Raw genomic sequence first — 9,338 nt, 5'->3', positions numbered from 1 at the left:
CAACAGCAAATACTGAGAAACATTTAGTAAACAGCTTTAAACTGGCCACCTCTTTTGAATTTTACAGTTGTGTTTGATGAAGCAGAAAATTAACGCTGATTTCAGTATCTGATACCTTCAATGTATTGGATTTCATCTGCTTAAAACACATCATGCTAACATTTATGACGACAAGCATTAGTCCTCCAATATTTAATTGTCTGTTTTGAAATTGTGTGACATTTGTTGTACTGCTGATTACTTCACTGCTCTTTGTTTGCTTGCAAGATACTTGCAATACTAAATTAATTGCAGCAAGTAAAAGTAGCTGAAAGCTAATACCAGTGTGGAATTAAAATAGAAATGTGTTACAGACCGGTCACAGGTGCAGGCTACGAGAATGATTAGCAGGTTGTAGATGATGAAAGTGAAGATCACGGCTGTGATGGTTCCACGAGGAATAGAGAAGCTGGGATTCTTCAGGTCACCTGGTGAATAAGAGATTTTATTTCAAAATCATACAAAAATGTTTTTTTCTGCATTTACTGTCTGTATGAGAACATCATTATACAGTATGTTGCTCAACATTGAGCCATAATACAAAACTGAATAGCATAACCAGCTATGTTAAGCTTAAAATCAAAGTTTTCAGTATCACAAAGGATGCACATAGCAGACAGGTGTGAGCCAGATCTGGTGTCAAGCTTGCTAACTGCTGGCATGACAGGTGGTTTGGAAACTCAACGTGGGCCAGGTCTGGCAATGATGGCAATGTTTTGAAAATGGCATGCCATGAATGGACCAGTTGTGGTTTGGTTTATGTGTTGCTGGCCCATGCATGGACCACCACTGGCAAACTACATCTGGGTCATCGTTTGCGGTATCTGGGCCAAGTGGTAGTGCACTGTGTGGGCTAGAATTGAGCCAGGGAAGGAGTTCCTTAAGACTACCTAAATCAGCATGGTAACAGAAACCAAACTACCGGTAGGTGATACTGTGGGGTGCGAAAGTTTGGGAAGCCTTGTTAATTTTTCTGATTTACCTTTATAAATCATTGGTTGTTTGGATTTTAAAAAAATCAGTTAAATATATCATACAGGGGACAAACACAGTGATATTTGAGAAGTGAAATGCAGTTTATATGAGAAAGTGTGCAATAATTGGTAAAACAAAATTAGGCAGGTGCATAAATTTGGGCACCAAAAAAAACCTTAACTCAATATTTAGTAGATCCTCCTTTCACAGAAATAACAGCCTCTAAACTCTTCCTATAGCTTCTAATGAGAGTCTGGATTGTGGATGAAGGTATTTTAGACCATTCTTCTATGCAAAACATCTCTAATTCATTCAAGTTTAATGGTTTCCGGGCATGGACAGCTATCTGTAAGTGACACCACAAATTTTCAACAATATTCAGGTCTGGGGACTGAGATGGCCATTCCAGAACGTTCTACTTGTTCCTCTGCATGAAGGCCTTAGTAGATTTTCAGCAGTGTTTAGGGTGGTTGTCTTGTTGGAAGATGCAGCCCTGGCTTCAGCAGCTTCAGCTTTGTCACTGATTCTTGGATATTAGTCTCAAGAATCTGCTGATATTGATTGGAATCCATGCGTTCCTCAACCTTAACAAGATTCCCAGTCTCTGTACTGGCCACACAGTCCCACAGCATGATGGAACCACCACCAAATGTTACTGTAGGTAGCAGGTGTTTTTCTTGGAGTGCTGTATTCTTTTCCCTCCATGCATAATGACCCTTGTTCTGCCCAAATAACTATTTTAGTTTCATCAGTCCACAGCACCTTATTCCAACATGAAGCTGGCTTGTCCAAATGTGCTTTAGCAAACCTTCAAGCAGCTCTGTTTGTGATGTGGGTGGAGAAAAGGCTTCCTCTGCATCACTCTCCCATACAGCATCTCCTTGTGTAAAGTGTGCTGAATAGTAGAACGATGCACAGTGACTCCATCAGCAGCAAGATGATGTTGTAGGTCTTTGGTGCTGGTCTGTGGGTTGACTCTGACTCTTCTCAACATCCTTTGCTTCTGTTTATTCCAGATTTTTCTTTGTCTGCCACTTGGAGCCTACACTTGAACTGTGCCTGTGGTCCTCCATTTTCTCACAACGTTTCTCACAGTGGAGACTGAAAGCTGAAATCTCTGAGATAGCTTTCTGTATCCTTCCCCTAAACCATGACGGTGAACAATCTTTGTTTTCAGCTCATTTGAAAGTTGTTTTGAGACTCCCATGCTGCGACTCTTTAGAGAAGATGCAAAGAGGAGAAAAACTTACTATTGCCTCCCTTAAAACCCTTTCTCATAATTGGAGTCACCTGTGTATGGAGGTCAAGGGTCTCTGAACTTCTCAAACCAAATTTGAGTTCCAATAACTTGTTCTAAAGGTTTTGAAATCAATAAAATGACAACAATGCCCAAATTTATGCACCTGCCTAATTTTGTTTAACCAATTATTGCACACTTTCTGTAAATCATATCAACTTCATTTCACTTCTCAAATATCATTGTGTTTGTCCCCTATATGATATATTTTACTGATTTTTTAAATCCAAACAATCAATGATTTATAAAGATAAATCTGGAAAATTAACAAGGCTGCCCAAACTTTCGCACATTACTGTAAGTTTATTTTCGGCTTAAGTTCTCTGTAAAAAAATTTCATCTGCCAGAAAAATCAGACTGAATTAACATGTACTGTATATTTCATCGTTCTGCCCAAAGCTGTAACATTTTAAATAAACATATATCTTAATATTTCAGCTGAAATAATCATAAAAGATAAAACTGACAGCAGTGTTCAGGTTTATTAAATACCCTTCACATGAACCACTGACATTTTAGATGTAGAAGCTGTTATAAGGCTCGGTTATAGTTGCGCTCTGGGTATTCGCGCATGCTCCCCGGAGTGCGCATGCCCGGAAGACGCGCGCTGTGTGCATTTAAAGTTGCACGCTGTTCTAAAGTGACCACATTTACCTCTTTCTCCCTATTATCTGTTTCTCTGTGCTTCACGAACTGAGATCCACACTGGTTTGTTTCCTCCAGGATAACCACTTCTGCTGACCTTCTTCTTGGCTTTCAAAAACCAGTCACAAATATTTTTCCATGTCTTCCGACATATTAACTCATCTTTCTTTAAAGCCGTTAAAGCCATTGCTATTTCCTTCCATGAGTTTTGTGCCATCTGGTTGTCTTTATGATCTCTCGTGGAGTTTCAAAATTTCGGAAGTGCAAGACCACGTGCCGGGACACCGCGCAGGGGCAGGGATGGCGCGATTGAGTCACTTTTAGCGTGCATCTCTTCACGCCCGGTGCGACGTGTCAACTATAAACCAGGCTTTAAGACGACAGTAATCCACTTTCTCTTGCTCCCTCTTAGGTAAGCCATTAGCTTGTCAACCCACTGTTGCTGTGCTTTGTAACCAAAGTTAAATTTCTTGTTTGGGCACACATACTTGGCCTATAATACTTGGCCTATAAAAGCATCTAAAGTCAATAAAGTTGATTCTGATTGTTTTTCACTGTCGAGATCCACTTCCCCACCACCTTCTTTGTTCTCCACTTAACCTCAGAGTTATAGTCATTTTGGTGTTTGCTAAGATCAATAAGTTGTGGTGGCTATCTTAAATTGAGTCGACTCCAACAAGTACTCAATTTGATGTAGTTGTACCCTGAATGATTACTTACTGAAAGTCTTATTTAAATCCATCCAGTGGTTTGTGAGATATTTTGTTATTGGTCAAGCAGGATTAAGTTCAACAGTTAATTTCAAAGATTACAGCCAAGCTCTTGCACAAAGAGTAGAGAGCTTAGGTATGTGTTCAGAATGACTCCCACCTACTAGCACACCAAATTTTAGCCTAATATTTGTAAAATTGCCTGAGTATGCATTCTTTTAATTTGGCTAAGCTTTCTTAGTTTTTGCAGCCCCAAAGGTTAGTCAGGTGTAGATGTATGTTCATTGATTTTTGTTTTTTATTTTGATTAATTTTTTGTCCTCTAGTTCATGAGATATTTTGCTAATGCTACAAACCAACACACACTTACAGACCTGGGTAAAGCTATTCGTGCTTTTACTTTTAGTGGTGGACCAAAAATTAAAAATGTTGCCCCTAGGTGTTTTTAAATATCAAGCCAAATTTACTTTTTCCGTCCACTGTTTCAGTACATTCACATTTTTTTAGTGCGGGGCACATTAACACATTATTATTGCATTAACGCAGCTGACGTTAACGCAGTTATTTATTTCTTTATATTTCTCTGTCAAATTCCTGTTCACTGGGCAGCTAACACACACAGTCACACACAAATCCTGTTGTCACGGCAGGGAGGCAAGATCTTGATCCCTATTGGCTTTAGATGGACCTTTGTCACACGTCTCAACCAATGACAGCCTTTGTTGTTGAGCCGTTTCGTGGCAACTCGCAGCCGCTCTCATGAACCCAGGGTGCAGCTGGGGCAGAAAGATGGCAGAAGTCATCGGATTCTTCAGGGCATTTTTATTTTAAAACTTTTCCCAAAGGTGGGGTGGAAAGAAGTAAAGTTCTCTGTAAGCGCTGCAATGCTGAACTGTCTCCCACTGGAGCAGTTCAAGCCTGAAATATCACTTCAGTTTAAAACCAGCGTAAACAAACAAAGGAGGCTGAGAACCGTGTTGGAGAAAAATAGAAAAAAGTAAGCCCTGTTTGCTTTGCCTTATTTGTTAAGTTTTTGAAAATGCATTGCCCATCCATCCATCCATCCATCCATTTTCTTCCGCCTATCCGGGGTCGGGTCGCGGGGGCAGCAGCTTCAGAAGGGAGGCCCAGACCTCCCTCTCCCCAGCCACTTCTTCCAGCTCCTCCGGGGGAACTCCAAGGCGTTCCCAGGCCAGCCGAGAGACATAGTCCCTCCAGCGTGTCCTGGGTCTTCCTCGGGGCCTCCTCCCGGTGGGACGTGCCCGGAATACCTCACCAGGGAGGTGTCCAGGAGGCATCCTTACCAGATGCCCGAGCCACCTCAACTGGCTCCTCTCGACGTGGAGGAGCAGCGGCTCTACTCTGAGTCCCTCCTGGATGACCGAGCTTCTCACCCTATCTCTAAGGGAGAGCCCAGCCACCCTGCGGAGGAAACCCATTTCGGCCGCTTGTATCCGGGACCTCGTTCTTTTGGTCATGACCCAAAGCTCATGACCATAGATGAGGGTAGGAACGTAGATCGACCGGTAAATCGAGAGCTTCGCTTTCTGACTCAGCTCTCTCTTCACCACGACGGACCGGTACAGCGCCCGCTTTACAGCAGACGCTGCGCCAATCCGCCTGTCGATCTCCCGCAATGCATTGCCCCTTTTCTTTATTATAAAACAGTACTTAAAAAATGGTCTAAACACCTTTGAGTCAGTTAAATTTTGTGCAGAATATTGAGGTTTAAATCAAGAATTCAAGGATTTTTTTTCATTACAAATGAGTACTCCATGAGGAATGAAAGATAGATACTGAAGTCACAGTTGTCTGTAAAAAATAAACAATTTATAAGATAAAAATAAAAACAAATAGGAAAAAAGTATCTAGTGTGTTACGCACAGTGTATTGCATCATACAAACCTACATGTTCAGCCATAGTAGAGTGGTCATTTCTAAAAAAAATAAATGCAAATAATGGCAAAACCTTCTTGAGCTTAATCGAGATTCAAATTTTTAATCTTTGCCCAGCACTACTTCTTCTTTCTTGTTAAATACCTAGTATTATGCTTTAATTTATTCAATTGACAACAACACTCCTCCCAGATTAGAAAACAAGTTCCTCTCACTTACCGGACATGTTCGAGCCAGCCATGATGCCAGTGCAACCGTTGAACATCACAGCAAAGACAGTGGCAAAGGTCATCATTGTTCCTGTTGTGTAATCTAAAGCATAGCCACCTGCAGAACAAAAAAAATAACACAAGTGACTGTAGTTGTGCTTATACTATATATTGATAAGACACTCGTGCATCCTCTTGCACATCAAACTTCTGCATTTTTTAAAGCCATGATTCTCAACCTTTAAGCATGACGACTTAGTGGTTAGAAGTGTTGCCTCACAGAAGTCTATTGGGATCTGGAATCAGCTATTCACTAACTAAATAACATACACCAATTAAACAGAATCATAATTTTCTACTGCATACAAAACAGCAAATTTCTCTGCTCAAACATCCATCCATCCATCCATTTTCTGTACACGCTTCTTCCTTTTCAGGGTCACGTGGGTCACTGGTGCCCATATCCAGCAGTCACAGTGCGAGGGGCAGGGTTCACCCTGGACAGGTCACAAGTCCATCACAGGGCCACACATAGAGACGAACGAGACAAACAACCATTCACTCTCTCTCACTCACACCTAGGGACAATTTAGAGTTATCAATTAACCTAACAGTCATGTTTTTGGTCTGTGGGAGGAAGCCGGAGTACCTGGGGAGAACCCACGCATGCACGGAGAGAACATGCAAACTCTACCCAGAAAGGTCCCCGGACTGGGATTTGAACCAGTGACCTTCATGCTGAGAGGCATCTGCTCTACCAACTGAGCCACCGTGCCGCCCTCTGCTCAAACATTAGTGTGTATATGAGGTGCACAGAAACGTCACACAGACGTGTGAATCCTATTCCCAAACTTTCACTAGAATTTCAATCTGAACTTATTTTCCCCTTAATCAGTAAATATTGGTTTGCCTTGTCAGTACAAGTGGTTTTCTAATACTGGCACCATTTCAGGTAAATATTCTTATTGCTCATTATCGAGTCAAACCAGGATTATTCAGAGCTCATATACTAAGTTACAGCAATTAGCTTAGTAATTTTGTGCTTAATTAGAAATTCCTACAAAGCAGTCTTTAGTCAGATTTTCAAGTAGGATCAAAAAACACAGTTTGCTTCTTTTTCTAAGGCCGTTTATATGAGACTGGTCTCTGAAAATGCTAATATTTACTAGGGTGAATACACCAAAAAACAAAAATCACCCGTTTACATGGAATCACTGCAGTAATGTACCAGGCAAGGTTGCCAAATGGGATACAGTAAAGTGTTTAACTGTTCCTTTAAAATTATTTTATTTTGAGTCAAAACAGTAGATTTGCTGTACTTAAAACTCAATCAGTCATATATGCTGAGTGAGGGTGTTGTAAGACAAGATGTGTGTTACGTTTGGTGAAAATGTGCACAGAAAAAGAGGAGCAAAAAAATTTTTTTTCAATTAAAGCCAACCATTTCAGTATGTGGTTCTAAATCAGATACATATCCTATGTTTTCAAAGCGACTGCAATGTGAACGCTCATGTCACATTCCATCTGACTTTTTCATCAGGGTGGTGGGGGTGAAGGATCTATAAGACACTAACCTGAAGTCACGCTGTTTAAATCTGTAGCTCCGTGTGTTTACAGCTCCAAAACACAAGTCCAGTTGCTTCATCTTTTTACTTTTCATTTTCCATATAGAGAGTAACGTCCAGCATCGGTCACGGAGCATATCGATCCTAAAGTTACACGGTCTAAACTTTATTTCCAGCTCGTTGCTTTGTTCCAAAAATAAGAAGACCAGAGCATCCCAGTCAGAGGCAGGTTCAGATATAAACACTGAACTAAACAAGCACGTCAGATAATTTAATCGGCAACAACTTCAGATTTGACATGTTAAAGCATCCATGCTAACTCTGTAAACAAACAAGCCAGCTGAATGAGACGGCACGTCTTTTACTGTGCATGCGTGTCACATCAGCGCTGTGTAGCGTTCACACAGGGGTCTGATGCAGGTCGCATTTAAAATATAATGTGAACATTCACACCAAAAGATTAGATTTTTTCAAAAAAATCAGAACTGACCATTAAAACCTGCAGGGTGAATGTAGCCCAGGATTCAGAAACCTCTGGTTTCATAGAGAACAACGGCTGGTGCCATGTACACGATTGACCAAACCGCAGGAAAAAAAACTGCGGTTTCACTCAAAATCGGGGTGGTACGGGCCTAAATATAATCTACTAGAAATGTTTATGAAGTTTATTTAATATAACAACAAATATACCTGATGGAATAAATTGTATTAGTTAATAGTTACACAATTCCTCTGAATGGCACGGCTTTGAATTTTCATGTTCATGTGCCCCAGAGAAAATCAGATGTTAAGCTAGATTAATAGTTGACGGGTTGCACCAGACGCAAGGGGGCACATGCCAACAGGGACACAATTGCACCGTCCATGCCCCTGCGCATTGGCCCCACACGATATCCCGGTGTCTAGTCGTGCACCACCAAATTTTTGTAACACCACAAAGGCTGCTCTGACTCTGAAGTCTGGCCAACCCTGGTCCTCAAGATCCTCTATCCAGCATGTTTTACTTGTTTCCCTGCTATTCAGCAGGTCTTCAGAAGATTGTTAATCACTCAGTCATTCAAGCCAGGGCTGCTTTACTTTTTGGGTGTATTCACACCAGTATAGTCCTTTGTTCCACTTGTTTGGTCCAGACCAAATAGACCTTTTTTTTCTTTTGGTGCGGTTTGCATTGACATTGTGCTTTTTTAAAGCACACTACAATTTATCAACCAAGCCACGCAGGTGACGGTCATTGCACCCATTGAACAGAATGGGGTCAGGACAGAGCACAGCCAGGAAATAAAGATGGCTCTGTTACAGTTTTTATTGACTGGTTTGACACAGCCGTCAACTCAAAAACCACATTTTCAAAACAGTTAAAGCAGAGGCCTAAACATTGACACAGTGGTCAAAATGACATTTTGTTTGCAAAAGGCAATAACTGTGTCAAAACATTTAAAATATGGAACAAAAGCAAACTTTGCCTTCAAACAATTCAACTTTGACACAATGTATGAGCACCTCCAAACAATCAGTACACAATAGACAACAAAATACAAAATACAGCACTCATGTGTGAATCAGTGCACCATTGCTTCTCATTGTAGCCTATGACTATACGTAGCTTACATGCCAGTGCTGTTTGTAGTGAAATTTGCCCTCTTGCAAAAATGCATCCAGAAGCAGATATGCTTTGATGCAAATTTTATTGATTACATTCTTTTTTTCAGACTGTGTCTGACAAATGAAATACAGTTTTTAATGATTTCCTTGACCTGTTTTAATAAACTGGGAGCCTCTCAGTCTTCATCATCACCATCTCAAAAACAATCAATAAAAACTGTATTCCAAGAGAGAATAATTGGAAATAAAAACAAAATCCTTTACTGTGTGAGAAATTAGGTAAATAAAAAAGTCTTTTACAGGAAAGAACAAAAATCTATAGTAGGCCTTTACAGGTGCTGGTCATAAAATTAGAATATCATGAAAAAGTAGATTTATTTCAGTAATTCCATTTAAAAAG

At 40.6% G+C, this 9,338-nt stretch overlaps 1 protein-coding gene across 1 annotated transcript in view; it reads right to left on the bottom strand.

Annotated features, from left to right (window-relative positions):
- Window positions 1-355: 355 nt before the first annotated feature.
- LOC106536625 (solute carrier family 12 member 9) overlaps window positions 356-9,338 on the bottom strand; it is a gene marked incomplete at its 3' end in the record, with an annotated part of 20,214 nt that continues 11,231 nt past the window's right edge. Inside the window, 2 exon segments of the mRNA XM_014033934.1 lie at window positions 356-467; window positions 5,782-5,889. Coding sequence (XP_013889388.1) covers window positions 356-467; window positions 5,782-5,889 — 220 coding nt within the window.

This window comes from Austrofundulus limnaeus, unplaced genomic scaffold, assembly GCF_001266775.1.
Source record: "Austrofundulus limnaeus strain Quisiro unplaced genomic scaffold, Austrofundulus_limnaeus-1.0 Scaffold1902, whole genome shotgun sequence".
Taxonomy (NCBI): Eukaryota; Metazoa; Chordata; class Actinopteri; order Cyprinodontiformes; family Rivulidae; genus Austrofundulus; species Austrofundulus limnaeus.
Note: the sequence above shows the minus strand (reverse complement) of the source record. Positions and strands in the feature narration are given on the sequence as shown.